The sequence below is a fragment of the Micropterus dolomieu genome, linkage group LG13 (assembly GCF_021292245.1).
Source record: "Micropterus dolomieu isolate WLL.071019.BEF.003 ecotype Adirondacks linkage group LG13, ASM2129224v1, whole genome shotgun sequence".
Lineage (NCBI taxonomy): Eukaryota > Metazoa > Chordata > Actinopteri > Centrarchiformes > Centrarchidae > Micropterus > Micropterus dolomieu.
Window position 1 is genome coordinate 26,836,803 of NC_060162.1, and position 21,764 is coordinate 26,858,566.

Below are 21,764 nucleotides of genomic sequence, written 5' to 3' on the forward strand. Positions count from 1 at the left end.
ATCCTGGGAGGAGAAGATAAGAATACTCCCTGGACAGTTCATGAGTATGTTGGACTTTAGAAGAAAAACAAATACACAGACGTTTTTTTTTTTTTTTTCAGTTTGAAGGCGTCAGTGAGAATTTTGAAGATGTTAAGCATTTAGAGCCTGAACAGTTCACTTCCATGTCTGGGTTGATAAATGTATTACTGTAACAAATGTAATCCCAGTTTGTTTATACACACAAACCAAAATATTTTTGGGTCCTCATGATGTGATCCAATGCTTTCATGGCTGACTGAAGAAACCAGAGGGGACACAGACAGTTGTGTTTAGTATGTAAAGAGATTAACAACCAGAGAAGGTTTAAATTTCCTTTTTCACAAATGTACATTTTATTTTATTTGGATATACTCGAGACTGAAGGTTTGCCATAAAAGTGTGTTCTGGACTGAAAATGTAGTTTTGGGCAAAATGACAAAATAAGCAAAATGTGCTATGTGAATGAGGGTTAGAGTTGAGCTGTTTATACTGGTAATTGACAGATATCCCAAATAAATTTGCTACTTTCAGCCAGCTACAATTTAAGAATACAAAGATATCCTTATCCTTGTTGGTTCCTTTAAGGTACAATGTGTAAGTATTGAGACTCGTCTCCACCTGTCCAATTCATACTCCCCAAAAAATAGGGGGCAGCATATCACATATCAGGTAATAACTGCTGCTAACTGAGCTCAGTGAGCTGTGCAGCTAATTTAGCAGTGGTATAGTCCTGAATGGGCACCAGAACCGGAACCAAGCTCTCGGTGATCAAGGTCGGCTTGGGACTGAACGAGACCGACAGAGGCCAGTTTGATGACAAAGAATACTGTACTGAGGTGATTTACAGCGGCTCTGACAAGGACTCTGACTCCAGGGTCAGGTGGGGAAGAGGAGAGGTGTGAGAGGGAGGTTGGGAATCAGAGAGGCAGCCATAGCAAGTAAAGCCAGAATATTTTCACATCTAACTCTGTGAATTAAGGGGTTATTTTCACCAAACCAGACTTGGTGACAGTGGAAAGACTAACCAAGACGAGTTTTAATTTGTTTCTGTCGAGTTTGAATGAGAGAAACTTGAATTCAGAAGGTGTATAGTTGTATTGTTTCTGTTTGCTAAGGAGAATAGGTGTAAAAATATTTCCTTTCTTGTGACTTTATTTTGTTTATTTATGACACTCAAAAAGCTAAGAGAGCTTGCGTAACTTGCTGCTCGCACACATCTTGTAGGGCCTGAGCTATCGGATTTTCGCCTCTCGGGGCTGAAGTGGTATTACAACACAGGACGGGCCAGAGCTAGCTGGTTAGCATGCTAACTTCAGTAGATATCTCTGCAAAACAGTACATAGACGTATTTTACATGACGTCAGAACTGTTACTACTTCACATTCTGTTGAATATCTTCATTTTCTTCATTTTGTTAATGTTTATACTAAAATTCTGTCCTTATCTTACACATTGTACCTTTTAAAGGTTTATTACAAAATAACTAAATCTTAATTATGAATGTATGCTGATGATATGTACGCATCCATAATTTGCTGGAATGAGGAAAATAGGCTGATATTTACAATTACAAAAATGTTGATTTTCCATTTATAACTAAAACTTAATTTGTGGATGTCAGTATAGGTCAAGTTTTGGGGGTTTGGGCACTTAATGCAACAGCTATCAGTGAATGTTTCCTGTCATTTTATTCTTCTCCCAAAACCTGTTAACATAGGAGTGAATGAGAAAAGAAACCAGTGATGTATGAAAAACCTTCAGTCAGTGTACTTCCTGTGATGTAGTTAGTTGCCAAGGCAGATTACAGCTCTTATTATAACCGCACAAAAAAAGACACTTTCCCAGAGATCTGTTGGTTTCTGCACGTGTATATCTGTTTTGTTTTTCATGAATAAGATTGTGGTCGTCTCAACAGGCACTATTTCAATTTGGTGATGATATAACACATTCTTACTAAGACTTGATTTGCAGCAAAGTTATGTCTAATTTAGTCATTTAGTTTATTTCACTGTTATAATGATAACCGGTAAATGTTTGAATGACATGGGCCTTCTGTCATCCTTCTGCCTTGTATTGTTTGTTTTTGTATGTTTTAAAATGTATGTTAATAATTTTTATTGTTAATGGAAATCCTGACGTGGCGTGCTTTGTTTTCTTTCCAGCATGGTTCACTTTTCGATTTTTGACATCTGAGGCTGTTTTGTTGGTGCGAGCAGGTACAGTAGGACGGGTGGTTTTTCTGTACGGCACTTGAGCAACATGCAGCGTTTATGGATTGAAGCATACTTCAGTGAAGACTTTATGTCCATAGAGCACAGACAAGTTTAGCAACTGTAAAATATCATATCTTTGTCACAATTTTTAAATAACCACATTCTTCATCTTTGGTAAAAATGTAAATGTGTTAAAATTGGCTAATATGTCATTGTTGTATCTTTTAAACTTTCAAATATCAGCCTCAAAAAATCAACATCAGTTGGTTCTCCCAAACCTCAAAAAAAGTGTTTGAGTGGCCTTGTGTATCAAACATGCTGAATGGTTAATTCAACTTCCTATTGGGCTGCATGTGCAAAGCAGACATGTTAAAAGGACTAGCTTATATGCTATTTTCCAAGGGTGAGAAGAGAAGATGGATATCAAACCCGCACAAAGTCTGTGCGTTAAAAGGGGAACTCCACCAATTGTACTTTTTTTTGTACTGTCAATCAATCTGTTTCAACAGGCAGGTGGTCATAATGTTATGGCTGATCGGTGTATAAGAATGCTCTCCGTAATGCCTATTACTCATCATTAATAGAGGAAAACAAGAACAAACCCGGGAGAGTCACAGCTCTATTGAGCCATGTTTTCCTGGAGCCCTCAGTAGGAACAACTTCATGAGCTTCTTTAATGATGAAATTATAATTATTATAGACTAAATTCACTAGCTTCTGCCCTCAACTTGTTCTGATTTATTATCAAACAGAAACCTAAGAAACTGTAAAACCTGATATATATTTAGACTGCTCCCTTCATTTAAGCCATCAACCTGTATTTTGGACCCCATCCCAACTAGGCTGCTTAAAAAAGTTTTACCCCTAGTTAGCATCCAATCTGTCTTTATTAACAAGCTACAGTATCTCACAAAAGTGACACCCCTCACATTATTTGTAAATGTTTGATTATATCTTTTCATGTGACAGCACTGAAGAAATGACACTTTGCTACAATGTAAAGTAGTGAGTGTACAGCTTGTAGAACAGTGTAAATTTGCTGTCCCCTCAAAATAACACATAACATAGCCATTGATGTCTAAACTGCTGGCAACAAAGTGAGTACACCCTTAAGTGAAAATGTCCAAATTGGACCCAACGTGTCAATATTTGGGTGGCCACCATTATTTTCCAGCACTGCCTTAACCGTCTTGGGCATGGAGTTCACCAGAGCTTCACAGGTTGCCACTGGAGTCCTCTTCCACTCCTCCATGACGACATCAGCTGGTGGATGTTACAGACCTTGCTCTCTTCCAACTTGCGTTTGAGGATGCCCCACAGATGCTCAGAAGGGTTTAGGTTGTACTGGCTTCCTGTAAAATCAAGAATAAAAATTAAAATCCTTCTGCTCACCTACAAAGCTCTTAATCGTCAGGCACCATCATATCTTAAAGAGGTCATAGTACCTTATTACATCAGTAGAACCACTAGCCATTAATGCATGTCAGCATCTTCTCTCTCCTGTAGTTTTGTGCTTTTTTTGTCTCTCCTCTCTCCTTCTGTTGCTTTCTGCAGGTGTTTCTGCCTCCAGAGCTGTTGATTCTGGATTTGTGGTTGCAGGCTCCCTACTGCCCCCATGTTCCCGCTCAAAAACAGCTGCTACAATTATTATTATTCATCATCTTCTTATCATTGTTGCTATCATTAATGACTATAATTATTTTTGTTTGATATTAATATATGTTTATATAATTATAATATATTAATATTATAATTGTTGGGTCTCTGTAAATAATATTACAAAGAGGATGTAAATGTAGAACGACCAAAGAGTACAGTCTAGACCTGCACTGTATGAAAAGTGCAATGAGATAGCTTTTGTTATAAATTGGCACAATATAAATAAATAAATCAGAATATTTTAAATAACTATGTGGAATTTGCATTGTGCTTCTTTATGTTCTCTTTCCTCCTGCGCTATCAAATTCAAATTTAAATTAGCTTTATTGGCATGAATGTAAAGCAACAGTATTGCCAAAGCTACATATAAATTACATAAGGAAAATGAATTTCATATATTTCATTAGATAAGGAAATAGAACAGCAAAGGTTGTGTTTGTGTGTGTTAATAAAAAATGAAATAATAAAAAATATATAAAATATAAAAATTCTGTAAAAATAAATATTTTTTAAAAAGTAAATAAGTAAAACAATGTGTGTGTGTGTGTTAGAAAATGAAAATAATATATTCAATTAAAATAAATAAAACAGTAAGTGTGTGTGTGTTAAATTTTTTTTAAATATATTAAAAATTAGTAAAAATATATTAAAAAAGTAAATGACACAGTAACATGTTTGTGTGTGTGTTAACAAAATAATAATAAAAAAATTAAAATATATTAAAAATTAAAATAAACTAAGTAAATGACACAGGTAAGATGTTTGTGTGTGTTAAAAAAATAATAAAAAATGTTTTAAAATATATTAAAAATTAAAATAAACTAAGTAAATGACAGTAACGAGTTTGTGTGTGTGTTAACAAAATAATAAAAAAAATTAAAATATATTAAAAATTAAAATAAACTAAGTAAATGACGCAGTAACGTGTTTGTGTGTGTGTTGACAAAATAATAATAATTTTTAAAAATTAAATATTAAAAATTAAAATAAACTAAGTAAATGACACAGTAATGTATGTGTGTGTTATTATAATATTATATTAAAATAAAATAAATAGATAAAAAAATTAATTAATTAGTTCTTTGTCTCTCCCTCTTTCTCTCTCTTAACCCAACTGGTCGAGGCAGATGGCCGCCCACCCTGAGTCTAGGTTCTGCTCGAGGTTTCTGCCTGTTAAAGGGAAGTTTTACTGCCACTGTCGTCAACTGCTTGCTCATGGTGGAAATTGTTGAATAATATGTGAAAAAGTTGTATGCAGAGGGATTTTTATGATGAATGAAATAAATATGGTGGTGGAGTTAGAAAGAAGAGAGCTCACAGGAGGCAAGAAATAACTGGGCCATTCCAGATTTCACACATGTTGACTGGGACAACACAATGAGTAAACAATTACAAGCACAATATGGGCTTTCCTCCATCTCGTCCATTTTGCCTTTCACTATTTGCCTCATTCTGAATTTTGAGCATCACATTCCCGTGACTGCAAACAGCATAATGGAGCGCACCTAGCTTATCCTGGTCCTGTGAGAGAGTTTCATCTACGCTTGTTTATTAGATTACCCATTTCAAGACTAAAACAGGAAAACACACAGTCATTTTCTTTTATTAAAGCCTACAAAAAAAAACGTATGTCAGACCCTTCACTCTGTGTCAGAGTAAGGATAAGTAAGGGTTACAAATGAAGAAGTCAAAAAAAAAAACCACCTTTGTTGCATCACATCAGGCATTTATCTTTCCTTTTTTAGTATGAGTCAGCATAAACACTTCTCCCGTGACACTTCTCAAGAAACAACATAGTACTTAAAATAACATGAAATTAACATAACCTTCACTTTAACTGATGCCAAACTCCATCCATTCATCCATCCACGGGATACAGTATTAATGGAGGTGGAGAATACATTATTTAAAAAATCTCATACCTAAAAAAATAGTTTTGTCTGCTTACATTGAACTGAATGAAAAATTTTAGGGAGACAGAAATGTGACATCTGCTTTAATGTCACAACCCTTTAAACATGCCCACTGTACGTCAGTGATTGGCCTGTTGGGTGGAGGTGTAAGGGTAGGCGGGGAGCATGAACTTGTCTCTTAAGTTCTTCTTTTTTCATTCTTCACATAGCTAATTCTTTTGTGTAACAGCATGAATGCCTTTGAGGAGACTGTCCAAAAGTGTACATTATCTCATCATTATTGTCTGATCCACGCTCCTGTCCCTCTCTATTATAATCTGCCTTTTCTATTTTAATCCAAATAACTGACTTTTACGTCGCATTGCGATTAACAGTTTGTAGCATTAATTATCGTGTGCCATTAAACCTTTGCAGAAGAAGAGGGTGCAACCAGATGACATAACTACTTTGAACCATACTGATGGCTTTAAGGCAATGATATGGTTGAGATCCATCATACGTCTTTAATTTTAATAAATTGACTGTTACCTGTTAAACTTTCCATTCTCATACAGTACATGTGCAGTTTACAATTACAGGCAGATTTAGCACTTTGTATGAAATTCTTCGTCTGAAATCAAGAACCTATGGGTTTAAAAATGACTGAGGTAGACAAATGCAGCTTCTCGATTCTAGAGGGCGACCATCGATTTTAAAGGCTAGCCAATTAAGCTAGCATTAGCTCCTTGAGTTGGTTGAAATCGCTGTCTCCTGCTGCCCTTATGTTTCCAGCTAATTCATTTTAAACAAAGGCCTTACTTAGTCACTTAATGGCTTCATAGATGATATAATACTAAAAGAATGAGGCGTAGCTGCACGTCCAAATCCAAAACTTGACAGACTGGTCATGGCTAGTTCTGGTTGCTAGGCTAAGATTGTACAATCGCTGTTCAGAGGGCAGGTTTAGGAAAGGGTCAAATGACCTGCTGAAACAAGCTTAGTAGAAAATGTATTCATTAAAAAAAACTATTTTGTTGTGTTCAATGACAGTATGAGTTTGTAGTTACAGTATGAGTTTAATGCTGCCTCAACACCAAAATGACAACAAAAAGACCAGTGAAAACAATAAATAATAAGTGAAACCAAGTTATTTAAAATGCAGTAAGTAGTCGCTGAACATCTGAAGTGACAGCGGAAGCCACAATAACAAACTCCCTGTGTGACAAACATCTGCCGCTGCACAATTTACAGATACTTGCAGCGGTGACTCTGGCTTCCATTTACGCAACAAGGCAAAACATTTGAATTGTTTGCTTCTGCAAATTTTTTTTTTGTTTGATAGAAAAGCTTCACCAACGTAGATCAGAAGAGAGAAAACCCTGGAGCAAATCATCAGTTTAAACCATCTATCATCTATTATGTACCAACCAGTTTGCATCTTCAGTTTGATTTCATCTTTGTCTGTAACAACTTACATGTTCTTCTGGTCAAGAAAAGGACCTACTGTTTGTTGTCTTCCCCAAAGTCATTTAAGACGACGGATATCAGTTTCATCTCTTCACCACATCCTTCTTCTGTCTTGTTAGCTAGCAAGCTAGTGACTAAATGTCTTTAGTTACATTTTTATTTCTACACCTGTTCAATAAACAAGATACAACATGTAAACCAGACTGATTTGGACTTGTTGGAAGGTGGATTTTCTTTCTTATAATTAAGCTAGGCTAACAGTTCCCCCTGGTTCCAGGCTAAACACGCACAGGAATTAAAACTGATATCCCTCTTCTCATCTGACAGGGAAAGAAAGGGAGGGTAGAAAACCCTCTGGCCCTGGTTTATTCATCATTAAAGCACTAAATGCAAATAGACTTTTTAACTGACTCTCTGGAGCAGCACACAGTAAGTAGGTGGTGATCTGATACACTCTGACAGTATTGTTGGCTGTTGCGGGGGTCAAAGCGGTAGCCTTCTGGTTTCTAGGCTGTAAATTTTACCAAAACTCATTAATTCATTCATCTGTTTTTACCAGCAGGAGAGGGGAAAAAAGACAGCTGGAGAACATTACAGGAACAAATATATAATTTTCATTAAAGCTTATTAAAAATCAAATGGACTTGGTTTGAAAAACAAATAGCATGATGTAAAAAAAAAAAAAAAAATGACTCAAAAATCTGTAGCCTCAGCTTACAGTTTATTCCACTTAGTCATCGCCTTTATGAGGGCTGATCGCTATGAAAATATCTCTCTCTCTATACTCAGGCATAGTTCATCTTTCTGTACAGGTATGTCTCCACACAACACGGCGTGTGTTGTCCGTGTATGTTGGCACTGAGGCAGGTGTGCGTGTTACAGACGGAGTTCACGTCTGTCAGTCGTCGATGAACGTCAGCCGGCCCGGCCCCTCGTTCCTCATCCAGCGGCGGTACCTCTTCATCCTTGGGTCAGTTGCCATCTTCACCTTCATCTCCTCCTCCTGCTCCTTTCTGTACACCTGAAAGACACACATCAGGTATGTTTAAACTTCTACAGTTTGCAGCGATGCAATTAGGGCTGGACGATAAAAACACAGTGTGTGCATTTTTTTTGCAAATAGCTCAATTCAGTATATTTAAAAAAACAGCAAAGCAAAAGTGATGTGAAATAGTCGTGCTTTTGATTCACACAGGAATGTAACAACTATCTTTTGTAGTTCAGTAAAAACGGTGAATTTTTTAAAGTGGCACTAATCAATACTTTATATCCTTGGGGCCCGAGCACCAAAGTGCCATGGCCCATAACCAAGGGCATCACTTTGTGTTGGAAAGTGGTGGGGATATAAGGGCTCAGATCAGGGAAGTGATGATACACTTTGGTAGAATAAGACAAGAAGATTTTTCACACTATTTTGAAAAATTAATCAATACTGAAATATGAGTGGAAGGTCTGGGGTCCTCCCCCAGAAAATTGGAGCATCAAACACTTAATTTCCGCCATTCTGGAGACATTTTCTGCTCCGATTTACAGGGGAAATTTATTTATATGGCAATTCATAAATATAAAAATATAACAGAATATAATGCAGTAATCAGCAGCTTGTTTTGTTTTTTAACTTAAGTTACTTTTATTTCTTCTATATTTAAATCGCATTAGATGTTTTCTTATTGTGCAAATAAACATTTCTTAAAGCATTTTCATTTGTTATTCAACATTTCTTGGTGCTATTTTTTAGAAATGTTTTAACAAATGCTTTCAAAAAGTGATGGGGACAAATTCAGCCATTTCAAAATGTGGTGGGGACATGTCCCCAGCGTCCCCAGCATAAATGACACCTATGCCTATAACAGTGAAAGTGCAAGGAACCTATTGTTTTTAGTAAGATTTATTATCATGGTTATTCTGAACGTAGAACACATTTTTTAATGGCTTAGGATGCCCGAAAACTCACGTCAGTACCGGTGAATGGGCTCAGGCGTGCCCAGGGCTCTATAGCACACCCTACAAAATTTTAACAAAGCAGTCCCGACATACATTTTACCTAGATGTATCATCTCTTTACTTACTAAAGAGCTGTTTGGAGCCATGTCCTAAACCCAACAGGAAGTCAGCCATTTTGAATTGAACGTGCAATTTTAGGGTATTTTTAGCCATATACAAGCTCTCCTGTGAAAGGAGTACCTTTTAGCCATGAACCTACAGACAACTATCACCTGATTCTTCCGCTCACCTTGTCTTTACGGCGCTTAAAAGTGAGATCCAAAAGATAGAGCACCTGCAAACTGAAACTGTGTGGCTTGCTTTATGTGTAGATAAGGACAGTTATTTAAAAACAAAACTATCTAACGTCACTGTTTAATCGGTATTTATGTTTTTTGTCTGGCGTTAAACAGTACTCATAATGCGCTTCTGTGCTTGTAAAGTTCCTGGGAGCTAGAGTTTTTTCTGTGCTCACAAATGAATTATTGTTTAACTCCCTCTAATAGCAAACCTAACCTAATAATAGGTTTCTAGCAACTGCTGTAGTGGATGACAGTTTGTCTTAGAATAGGTAAAGTAAACTCACTTTTTCAGAAAGACAGACGACAGACATTTAGCTACAGAGGCAAGCCCTGTGAGCTGATATTAGGACTTCTGCTCTCCAATATGCTACTAACACGCTAAACTGGTGAACACTGTAAACATTATACCTGTTACACACCAGCATGTTAGCATTGTCTTTGACTGTAGATTCTTGGTCTTGTGATATTAACCAAGGATCAAATCATTTTCATCCTCTAACAGGATCAATCAAGAGTTGATCAATTAACTTTTATCTGTGCAAACTTTTACACTCTGAATGAGAAATACCTTCTGCTGGTTGCAGGAATAAGGGTTGTGGTAGTTTACAGAGTGAATAAATAGAGAAGAAAAGGAATATAAAAAGGAAAATATCTGGAAGAAGAAAGTAAAGAGGGAAGAATGGGAAACCCAAAAGGAGGAAGGAAGGACTGTAAAGAGGAGAAAAGGAAAAGGTACTGAAGATGGAGAAGAAGTCAAAGAATGAGAAGAGATGCAAAGAGAATTTTAAATGACAAACCTCGTAGTTTTCTTTGATCCAGAGCTGTTTTTCCAGGAAGGACTGTTTGGTGTTTTCATCCAGACTGTCAAACTGAGACTGAGACATCTTCATGTACCTCCTGAGAGATAAAACACAGAGTCTGCTGTCAGCTAATGTGACACTGAGGTAAGAAACATGGAAATGAGTCTGGATTCATCTCAATCCTCCAGGTAGTACAACAAGCTAGTTTCTCTAAGAACTGACCTGATGATGTAGAGCCTCTCCTCGTCTCCGTACTCCTCTCTGCAGATGGTGAAGCGGTAAACCCAGGAGACATACCAGACCACGTAGTTGGTCAGGTAGTAGGGGAAGAGCACGACCTGACACAGCAGGATGTCCGACAGGTTGGGCTTCTGGTAGCCCCCTTTGATGTCGATCTTGTTTTTGATGATGTCACGGATCACCTCCTCCTCCTGCTCCCGGATCTCCTCTTTGGAGCGGCGGTTCTTGCCCTTCTCCTTGGTACGGTTTAGGAGGCCCTGCTGCTTGGCGATCTCCGTGGCCTGGATTCGGTACTTGGGGACCGTCACTAGGTAGTTAATGGCCTCGTTGTAGCTGCTGTGCCAGCTATAGTACTGGAGGAGAGACAGGGAGGTAAGAGGTATGTGCTGATGGGGTTTTACCTGCCTGTCTGAGGCCGGGTTCACACCTGTGGATGTGTGTGAGGTACCTAGAGACTAAAGACAAAAAGACAATCCACTGTTATTAGGGCAGGCCAGCAAATCAGTTATTTATTGACTCTTAGTGGAATCATAGCATGAAGATTAGAGGTGAAACATAAACTATAAACTATCGACAAACCAATAAAAATTCACACAATCCACAATCATTTAACATGTCATACTGAAAATCATCCAGACAAACATACAAGCCAGTAAGACATTTTCACTTAGGGGTGTACTCACTTTTGTTGCCAGCGGTTTAGACATTAATGGCTGTGTGATGTGTTATTTTGAGGGGACAGCAAATTTACACTGTTATACAAGCTGTATACTCACTACTTTACATTGTAGCAAAGAGTCATTTCTTCAGTGTTGTCACATGAAAAGATATAATCAAATATTTACGATTAAGATGTGAGGGGTGTACTCACTTTAGTGAGATAATGTATACAAACACACACACACACACACACACACACACACACACACACACACACACACACACACAAGCCAGCAACACATAGTGTAAAGTGCTTTGAGTGGTCGGATGACTGGAAAGGTGCTATACAAGTACAGTCCATTTACCATTTCAACTGTAAATTTCACAATCTTTATTATTCTTCTATAACTTCAATTTCATATTTTTATATTTTAATTAATTTCTATTGTTGCGCACCTAGTCACAAAAACAAATTCCTTGGATTTGTAAAAACTACTTGTCAATAAAGCTGTGTCTGATTCTGATTTAGCATTAAGTTCATCGTGGGTTTGGGGCTTTTCATTGGATTCGATGACAATAAATAAATATATAGAAAATCAGACGACTTATTCTTTAAATTATATATTTAATAGATAAAAAAGGTAACATTTACGGACCAAGAGTCTGGAGTCAAAGGTCTCAGTTTCTGACTAAAAAACACTTCCCGCATCTGTGATCCAGCAAGACTAGCTGGAAGTTTGGAGAGAGATGTTTTTATAAGCGGTTGGTAGTTTCTGACTCCCCTGGAGCCTGCACACGTACCTGGAAGATGGAGATGGCACAGATGGTGATCAAGATGACGATTCTGACGTCCACCTTGGGGGTGAGCTGTCGACGGTAGTAGGTGTAGTAGTGCTGGTAGTACTCCTCAGGATGGTCCAGCATGTAGTCGTAGTCCCGCCGAGTGTCCTCATCCTACACACAGATGAGACATTATTTATGTTTTTACTTGAAGCTTTCGGTTATGAAGACCTGCAGCTCAGCCAAACCTGGTGTCAACATTAAAAACAAAATAACTACTATTTATTTTTAATGTCATGGTTGATTATATATATATAATACCTGCAGGCTTCTTCATCTCTATCTGATACACTCTTTGCTCTTGTCTCATTTTTCAGGTGCACAGTTAACGCAGATACTGTATAGTAGTGTGGGAAACTTTTCATATGTTTTGAAATATTATAGAGGTCCTACTAAGATCAGATTACAGTAATACAGTCTTTATAGAAACATGGATATGACAAGATGAAATCTCTTTAAAGACATCTTGGAGATAAATCTCAAACATCAAAAGTTAAGTATTATTAATGCTGTACAACTGAATGCTTTCGCCTCTAAAAATCCATTAAATGAAACAATCTGAGAAAAAACACTTTGTTTTCAACTGGTGTTTATTGTTGGGAACTACTGCTATGGGAAAATGAATTGCAGGGATGAAACCTGATGGTCAGGATGTGGAGTATTACATAAAGCCCCTGAATATCAGAGAGGGAAAACACACAGGTTCCAGACAATATCACACAAACAGATCCTTCAAAGAAAATGACAGTGATAGCCTACTAAATAGACATAAAGGAGACAGAAAAAGGTCCCACAGGACACCATACTCGATAGCACTGTTGGTCCCTTTTCCTGATGGAGTATTACGAAGAATTAAGTGGACAATAGTTCTATACTGGTCTCATATGGCAACATTTAATGAATGTTATTATATTATTGGACACTGTAACGCAATGCATCATCAACATCATTATCTTCTTAAAGAGACCGACATAACTGTGTTGTAGTAAGGAACGTTAGTCTTTGATAGGTACTTGGACAGACCTTTAACGTCTCGTATGCGGTCGCGACTAGCAGGAACTTCTTCTGGGCTGACTCCCGGGTCTCTCCCTCAGAGCCGGGGTCTCCCGGCCTGAACCGGTCTGGGTGGTACCGGCGGGCCAGCTGTCGGTAAGCCCGGGCGATCTCCACCTTGGCGGCCTCCCGGGTGACGCCGAGCACATCGTAGCAGACCTCGGTGCCGCAGTACAGACCCTCCACCAAAGCGGTGACCGTCGGCATGGAGGACACGGAGAACAGGACCACCGCGAGCCGCCACCAAGGCGTCACCGTCCGCGGACAACCGGCAAACCCTCCTCCTCCTCCTCCTCCTCCTCCTCCTCCTCCACCGCCGCGGCACCGCTCCGTGGGCGCAGCCATCTCTGTCTGCCTGCCGCCGCTGCCTGTGGAGCACTGGCTGTGCTGTCGCACGCTGATTACATCATCAGGAGACGAAAGGATGACGAGGCATCAGCGAAGATGCTGCGTTCAAAACAAAAAGGAAGAAGATGCTGCGTTCCAGACACCTCGGAACTCAAAAACGTCCGACCTTAAAGTAGAACGGAACAACAGAGTCCGTGCTTGTGAACTCGGGGCAAATCCATCTACCCCGACTTCATGAAGAGGCAGCAACAATGGCTGCAACCATGGAAGCCCATATTGTGGCTGTACCATAAACTAAAAGGCAACATAAAGTAGGCCATATTTACCTGTATTTAATTAAATTAATACACACTATCATACAGTACAACCTTAAGACAATATTAACTCTTAATAAAACACAAAACACAATAAATAAATAAAATAACTAGGGGGTGTCTTCTAATAGTTTAAAGGAATAAAAAATGTTTAGCAGCTTTTTTACAGTTTTCTTTTCCATAAAGTTCAATGATTTATAATGCAATACAGAGCTAATTCTTTCTTAAAAAACAACATCTGGGGCTGTGTTTAATACATTTGCATTAGTGGAGAAAGTATTTTCCTAAAATAAATAACATGTTCAACAGAAAGTTCTCCTGAAGGATAAATATCATTAAATATTTAGATGTAAAGCTCTTTTGCTTTTGGAGGTAAAGCTAAGTGAGCGTGTCATTTCTTTAAGATGGGCTGACAAAAGGTGTGAGAGTTCCTGCTGAATTATATAAAACATTTGTAAAGAGACGGATCATTATGTTGGGGTAATTTTACTTGAGAAATCGTGTCTGTCAATCATCAGTGAAGGGAGATGAGAGTGGACAACCATATGAGACAACATATTTTTAGTCAACAAAAACGCTTTTGATAATCTTATCATATGTCTAAGGTTACAAAATTAAATTTCAGACAAAAGTCCTCAAGCTTTAAGATGTTGCCAAATTCACCTAGCCTAATAAATGAGTGACCGACCAAAAATTTTTCTCCATCCAGTTATGGAAAAATAAAGACTTATTTTTAAAATGAATGAATCTGCAATTCCAGATGGAACAACATGTGGTGAGAAATTGTGTACAACATGTTCCAATATAACAGTACTTGTGAGTGAATTGTACAGGTAGTTTTTGGACAAACAAGTCATTTTTACCAGTCTTTTTAAAAAATTCCCTTGTAACACAATACAAGATAATACAAAAGTTGCTGTTATTCACTACAAAGGACCATAATTATTTGATCTGCAATGTTCCATTTAAACAGTCAATTGCCTGTAGTCCACCATCTTCATAATACTTTACCATGGTTGTTTTCTTAAAATAATGAGGTTTTCTTTTCCAAATGTAGTTCCAGTTTAGCTTTTTGATGGCCCTTACTGCTTTGTCAGACATGGAAGGCAAGGCAAGTTTATTTGTATAGCACTAACCTTGTTTAGCATTCGTCCATTTTGTTTCATATAGTTTCACATAGTTTAGTATCCTCCTTTAGTATTTGACCATAGTTTTAAGGGGGTACCATGTGCCACAAGATGACAATCATGTCTGGCAAAAAAGTCACAACTTTTCAGGTTTGAAAAATAAATCAAGAAGCTTTTGGAACTTGCTTAACATTATTCAAAAACAACTTTGTGTCGTCTGCCAGCTGACTTATGACTATTTGATTTTAAAAACCGCTCAATTGCTCAAGATCTGAATTTTTGATAAGAATTGATCTAATTTCTGCTGCCATAAGACTGAGGGTGAAATTGGGCAGCCTTGTTTTATACCTTTTAACTGTAAAAGAGGGGACGTAGCACCTGAAAAGGATAATGAGCTGTTAGTGTCCTGATACAATTTGATTACATTCCTGAAATTCTCTCCAAAGCCACACAGCTTGAATGCCTTAAAATTAAAGGGGTGTTCTACTATGTCAAAGGCTTTATAAAAATCAAGAAAAAGAATAAAGCCACCATCATTTATATAATTACTATATTCAGGGAAGATAAAACTAGGTGCACATTGTTATGTATTGATCTACCTCTCGTAAATTCTGACTGGGTATCACTTATTATTTGGGTGACTCCTTCTTTGAGACAATTTGAAAATGTGTGGATTAGTTTTTTGTAATAATTGTTGAGGATCCTTGCCTGGTTTTGGAGCAAGAACTATTATACCTTGCCTCATGGTCTGTGGAAGGGATACATTTTCTATGGTTTCTTTTAGTGTTTCAAATAAAACTACTTTGATATGTTCACAAAAATGTTTATAAAAATTTGCTGTAAGGCCATCTGCGCCATGAGAGCAATCAGAAGTCAAGCATTGTATTGTTTTATCTTGGTCCCCATATGAAATTTCTGCCTCACAGTCATTTCTGAAATCTTCATTTATTTGAGGACTAATGCTGCGTCGGGTGAGAATATAGAAGAATATGTTGTTATAGAAGGAATATGTTTCACTGGCAATTCTCTTTGGGTCAGAACATTCATTGTCATTGATGATCAACATTGCCCTATTGTTTTTTTCTGGCTTTCTCTAATTGACAGAAAAAAGAAGAATTTCTCTTTCCTTATTCAACCCACTTGGCTTTATATTCACTGTAAGCTCCCATTGCTTTACTTGTGTAAATATCATACAGTTTGGTTTGTAGTGTGATTGTAATTTCCTTTTGTCAGCATCAGTAATTGTGGGTTTATTGTAGCAGAGACTTATCTCTCTATTCAAATTGACCTCTCCTATCTGAAAAGATTTTTTCTGTTCTTTACTAAAGGGTATGGAAAGGTTTCATTTCAAAAATAGGCTGGCATCTTCAGAAATTTTAGTAATCTGTTAGTTGGGTATTTAAGTTTCAAATCCTTAATGAGATGATTAATTTCAGAAAGTAATTCATATTATTGGCTCCATAAATATTTCCCCAAATGAAACTGTGCTCAACTGACATAACACATAAGATCCAGTGTCCATCCGTACATTTTTTTGAAGTAATTAAAGTCCCAGGGAAGTTGTTCAATCGAATCGAGGTACCTACGGAATGGTTCCTTGACAAAATAAAATCGTATCACTCCAGAGGTTGGTCCAGAGCTTTTCATCAGTTTTGTTTGAATAAGTTGAATGTAGTAATTGAGGATACATTTCCATTTATTCGTCACTAGCTTGGTTGCCATGTTGTATAATAGTAGTGCTGTGTTAGCAGTAACGTTAGTCTTCGTTAGGTTAGGTTTCAGCATTACAAAACATATTTAAAAAGTTGAAATCCAGTCTTTGCACAATAACATCTTTAAAATTAATTTTGGGTTAAAAAAGAAGGATTAGTTTCAAAACTTTTGGGGACAAGCAAATGTAGCTCCTAAAGAAACAATCGCTCAGTTATTATTGAGCCACATTTTATACTTTTGTTAAATGTTCTTAAGCCACATTTTATGTGTTAGTGGAGTCAAGTTAAAGTTCACTTTATAGCATGTAATAAGTTACAATTATTTATGTGTTGTTGTTGTTTTTATTTCTTTTATGGCCAATATCAGAGAAGAAAGGAGCAGTCCTGTTTTCGTCATCACTCGCATCTTTGTCAGAGGAGGACAAAAAGAGGAGAGCAACAAAGAAAATGAATAATACTAATAATAATGATAATTAAGAAATAAATAACAGTTTAATGTAAATGTAAATGTAAACAATGGAATAAAAACTTTTTAAATTCCACCCCACAGGCCTTGTTGTTTAAGTGTAAATACAAAGTAAGAATGGGAGAACAACACTGTATGGAATAACAGTGACTATTTTATACAGCCTGCACCCATAATATTACTGTGTAACTACAGGGTAACAAGTGGAGAACTATCCATCTATCCATCTATCCATCCATCCATCCATCCATCGTCAACAGCTTATCCTGCGTACAGGGTCACGGTGGGGCCGGAACCAATCCCAGCTGACATTGGGCGAAAGGCGGGGTACACCCTGGACAGGTCGCCAGTCCATCGCAGGCAAGTGGAGAACATTAAAGATTTTTTATAACTTTATATATATTTTTTAACTGTCTGCTTACCTTGTTTGTCTTAATTCATCATAATAAAAAGAATGAAAATATATACTAGGTTCCTCTGTATGTCATTTAACATTCAAGATTAGCTTTATGTTTGATTCACCTTCATATATATGGCATTATTACATTACTGTTTTACTTGAGAAAGGTAAGTTTGTTTTCTACTGTCCCTTATTAGCTACTGCAATGCGGGATGAGCGAGGAATAGACCAGTTTCTGAACTTGTTCTTATTCCAAATTATACAATGAAGTAAAAGACATAGCATCAGATGTGCTACAGGCGGGACACTAAACGACACTACAGAGTGGTGACTACAGACAGAGAGCTGGATATATGAGAGCCAAAGTAACGCATTTAAACCTTTATTTTTTGCTGATCCAAGAAATGATGAGTGATATGATCTGAACCATGAGTTTTGTGATCCTTTGCACCCTTAATGAATAGTTTTAGTAGCAGACAAAGACTCAATAGATATGACTGTAGAATTTATTTGGCTAACACATTGATGAGCTATTGGTATGGAGTGATTAAAAGCAGTATAAAAAGCATGAGAGAACATTTAAATTCTAAAAGTGAGTTTACAGTGTAGCAGAAAAACACAGCAATACAGAATACTGTATACATACATCATCAGTATTTTCATGGGGCCTGTAGTTAGTCTTAATCTCAGAATTGCTTTAAGGAATAGTCTTAAAGTTTGGTTATGAATTAAAATGCATGCAGCACAGTGAACACTGTGGTGCAAACCTTTGCGAAAACAGAACCATCAGAGGTGGTTTCATGAATTTCCCAACGTTATTTTGAAAACCCTATGGCACCATCCAAATGTCCCAAACAGTCCATAATCTTCTGACTGCTTAGGTAAAGTGTTAGTAGGTGTTACTGATATAGAGAGGAATGCAGAAAGTATGAGGAACAAAAATGGAAAAGAAGAAGACACAATGGTAAATTATTTTTCATTGGGTCATAGATGGACAAATGGAAAAGCTCCAACTGAACGTTTAAATGGAAGTGAATAAATAATAAAGTTGTTTTTGTTTTCGTCCCTCACATTTCCATTTGCACTCTTCCATTTGCAGTTTACCATTTGCAGTTTACCATTTCACTCTTGATCTGTATCTAAATGAGGAGGCACTGTCTGAGGGCACTACTAACTAATTTTCTCTAGCAGCAGGATTTTTCTGAGTGAAGTTATCATCCATGACAAACAGGTTACAGGTGGCTCATCCAGTGGTCCACAGGGTAAGTCAGGCTGCTGTCACTATTTACAGAGTATACTGTCTCTCACATTCTGGTCTCTTCTGGTGGTCGATTCATGTAGTGCTGAAGGGCCTGATGTAAAGGCAGCCATTTCTTTATTGAAGCTTTGATAGCAATGATCCATCTGTAAAGACAATAAAGAATATCAACCTGACAACATATGTTCTGAATGTCAATGCTTTACACCTCTTCCCAGTCCAGAAGCTTGATACAGCTGATATGATGCCTGAGTCTCTGTACCAATACCAGATTACCAGAAGATAGATTAAAAAAATAATTTTAAAAAGATTATAGAAAAATCAAGAAACACAACAAAGTGGCTTTTGCAGGAACAGTGGTGGAACTAGGGCTGGGCGAAATGTTGAATATGTTCAGTATATTTGAACATAAATTAATGTGCGATGAAGCAGATGACCATTTCATATTTTACTACATTTTACTACATACTACACTAGTCACCGCTCAGCAGTGACTAGTGTAGCGAAGAAGTATTTAGGTCCATTCCTTAAGTAAAAGTATTAATACCAACCTTACTTTGAAAATACTCCACTACAAGTAAAGGTTCTGCATTCTAAAGGCAAAAGTAAGTAAGTGTTTTAGCAAAATGCACTTAAAGTGTTCACTGTGCAGTAAAATGGCCAATGTCATTGTTTTACTATTACATCTAATGTTGTTGGAATAATATTACTGCATATTATGCAGTATGTATCTTGGGTTTTGCTGCTGTAGATGTTTAAGGTGGAGCTTTATATACTTTTGGGTGGTTTAATCTACAGAAATGCAACTTATTTATAGAAGATCATCATGTATGCACTATTAGACAACGTATGGTATGTTATTTTAGACTAAATTTGTCTATCGAGATATATATTGTGTATCACAATATACTGTAAATAAATATATAAATATACTGCCTAAAACGGTTGCAATATTATTCATAGATCATATTGTCCAGCCCTAGATGGAATGTTCCAAAGTAAATTTAACTGTACATAAATACAAATTTGAGAATTTTCTTATCATACCACTTCCTTTTTATACTCTTTTTTTACTACATTTTAGAGGGAAATACAGTAATTTCAACTCCACTACAGCTGTTTTACACCTTTAGTTAATAATTACTTTATATATTTAAAACATACGAAGTTTTTTTTTTTTAAATGTTGAGTTTTTACAGTGTGGTATTAGTTTTTACAGTGTGGTATTAGTACTTTTATTTAAGTAGGATTTGAATACTTCTTCTACCCCTGTGCAGGACATTGACTGACTTGTGTCTCATTTTGTAAAATACATTGGAAATGCAAAGAAAAACCCTGCACCAAAGTATTGGAAATTTTACAAACTACAGTTCTACACTCACCGTTTATTCTCATCAGGATTTTCCGCACAGAGGTAGAACGTCTTGAACTCATCAGACGGGGGTTTCAGCTCAATGGTGGATTTCTTGGATCCATAGGGCTGCTCTCGCACCATGTACCCCTGAAGGTAGATCCCACCTGAAGACACAGATAATAATGTGTGCTGATCAATATATAACTCTTTGTTTGGAGTTTTAGCGTTCCCTTTACCAATATCATCATTATGGAAGTTAAGTGAAGAATTGGCAGAGAGTAAATAGTGGTCAAGGGTTGGGTTGCGAAAGCCATAGCGTATGATTCACATCATTGTCATACTACAAACCATTCAGTAAGCCCTCATGTCCTGAGAGCACTTTCAAAAAAGAAAGTTTGATCACAGGATACAGGTGATCATTCAAAACAACTTTGTATGGCTCTGTATGATAACTGCCCAGCACCAAACCACAGACAGATACACTTAGTGACTACCTGGTGAAAAAAGTGGAATATTTAGCAATAAATGAGCCTAAATATTTCCTTCGAAAGTTGGTGGAGACCAGCACTAAAAGGTGAGTGTATATTGGACTTTCATCAGGTGGTAACACGCACAACTCAAATTGGTAATGTCGCTCCGTATCTGCCCTCAAGTGGCCAAAAAATAAATTAATGCAGCTTTAAAAAACTAATTGATCATACATTTTAAATCAGACTGTTGGATATTAGCAGCCTAAATTCGCACAATGAATGAATATGTTTAAATAGTTTTTCTGAAGTTTTAACATTCTTTGTACTTATCACTGTACCTCAACCCCTACAAATATCCTAAAATTTACATTGAAAATTATACAAGGACTACCATAAAACACTGTCATTAGGAAACAAGATATATGCTAAATAGAGAATAAATACACTGCTCAAAAAGTTAAGGGAACAGTTCAATCAGATCTTGAACAAAATTGTTCAAAGTTCTAAATCTTTACTGTACATTGTATAAGTTGTTGAGATTGAGGCAATTCAAAATCACACTGAAAATAAAAGAAATAAATGAAATCACAGGCTGATCCAACTTGCGTGACCATCATCACGGCAGCTCATAATGTGATTTTTGTGAGCTGTGTACAGTGGGGGAAAAAAGTATTTGACCCCTTGCTGATTTTGCAGGTTTGCCCACTTACAAAGAATGCAACAATCTACAATTTTAATCATAGGTACATTCTAACAGTGAAAGACAGAATCCCAAAGAAAATTCCAGAAAATCACATCATATGAATTTATAAAAATTGATAACCATCTGATGAGGAAAAACAAGTATTTGACCCCCTGGACAAACAGCATGTTAATATTTTGTAGAAAAGCCATTATTGGCCAGCACAGATGTCAAACGGTTTTTATAGTTGGTGACGAGGTTTGTGCACATTTCGGCAGGGATGTTGGCCCACTCCTCCCTGCAGACAGCCTCCAAATCATTCAGGTTCCGAGGTTGTCGCCTGGCAACTCGAATGTTAAGCTCCCTCCAAAGATTTTCAATTGGATTCAGGTCTGGAGACTGGCTAGGCCACTCCAGAACCTTGATGTGCTTCTTCTTCAGCCACTCTTTTGTTGCTTTGGCGGTGTGCTTAGGGTCGTTGTCGTGCTGAAACACCCATCCTC

At 37.1% G+C, this 21,764-nt stretch overlaps 2 protein-coding genes across 4 annotated transcripts in view; one reads left to right on the forward strand and one right to left on the reverse strand.

Moving 5' to 3' along the window:
* The window catches only part of LOC123981564 (pro-neuregulin-3, membrane-bound isoform-like), a 580,451-nt gene that overhangs the window by 294,498 nt on the left and 264,189 nt on the right, over nucleotides 1–21,764 (forward strand). The window lies entirely within an intron of this gene.
* dnajc25 (DnaJ (Hsp40) homolog, subfamily C, member 25) lies at nucleotides 5,481–13,490 on the reverse strand. The gene is made up of 5 exons (XM_046066475.1): nucleotides 13,101–13,490; nucleotides 12,039–12,191; nucleotides 10,560–10,930; nucleotides 10,335–10,434; nucleotides 5,481–8,273 (listed from the first exon to the last, which is right to left on the reverse strand). Exons 1-5 carry the CDS (start codon nucleotides 13,473–13,475, stop codon nucleotides 8,151–8,153), a joined length of 1,122 nt encoding a protein of 373 aa, XP_045922431.1. The 5' UTR covers nucleotides 13,476–13,490; the 3' UTR covers nucleotides 5,481–8,150.